General features: G+C 64.7%; 1 protein-coding gene across 1 annotated transcript in view; it reads left to right on the forward strand.

Moving 5' to 3' along the window:
• MNEG_13833 (hypothetical protein) overlaps positions 1-482 on the forward strand; it is a gene marked incomplete at both ends in the record, with an annotated part of 1,058 nt that extends 576 nt beyond the window's left edge. Inside the window, one exon of the mRNA XM_014037694.1 lies at positions 204-482. Coding sequence (XP_013893148.1) covers positions 204-482 — 279 coding nt within the window. The remainder of the gene's footprint in view (positions 1-203) is intronic.
• Positions 483-626: the final 144 nt, after the last annotated feature.

The raw sequence follows: 626 nt of genomic DNA on the forward strand, positions 1-626 counted from the left end.
TGGTTAGGCGCGCCTGCCCGTTCTGCAGCGATGCGGGACTCCGCGCCGGCGACCTGCCAATCAACCCGCCACACCCGCTCACCCAATCCACCCACTACACCCACCCACTGACCAAACCCACCCACCCACTGACCGAACCCACCCACCCCACCAAACCCACCCCACCAAACCCACCGAACCGACCCCTCAAACCCCACCTTCAGGTCTCCCTCATCGCGCGCGCCCACCAGCTGGTCATGGATGGCTACAAATGGATGTTCCACGACGCATTAGTCACAGTCTGGTCCGCCCCCAACTACTGCTACCGCTGCGGCAACATCGCCGCCATCCTGGAGCTGGACGAGCACCTGGCCAAGAACTTCAAGGTCTTCGAGGCCGCGCCGCAGGAGGCACGCGGGGCGCAGTCCAAGAGGGCGGCGCCAGAGTATTTCCTGGTGCGGATTGCGATGCGGAGGGGGGCTGGCTTGTTTGCTGCGCTTTGATGGGGGTGTTTGCAGGGAGTTTCAGCGGGGGAGGGGCGGCGGGGGGCGCAATTCATGAGGCCGACGCCGGAGCACTTACTGTCGCGGGGCGGGGCAGAGGGGGCCTGGTGTTTTGTGGTGTGTGTGTGTGTGTGTATGTGTGTG

This window comes from Monoraphidium neglectum, assembly GCF_000611645.1.
Source record: "Monoraphidium neglectum strain SAG 48.87 unplaced genomic scaffold scaffold04077, whole genome shotgun sequence".
NCBI lineage: Eukaryota > Viridiplantae > Chlorophyta > Chlorophyceae > Sphaeropleales > Selenastraceae > Monoraphidium > Monoraphidium neglectum.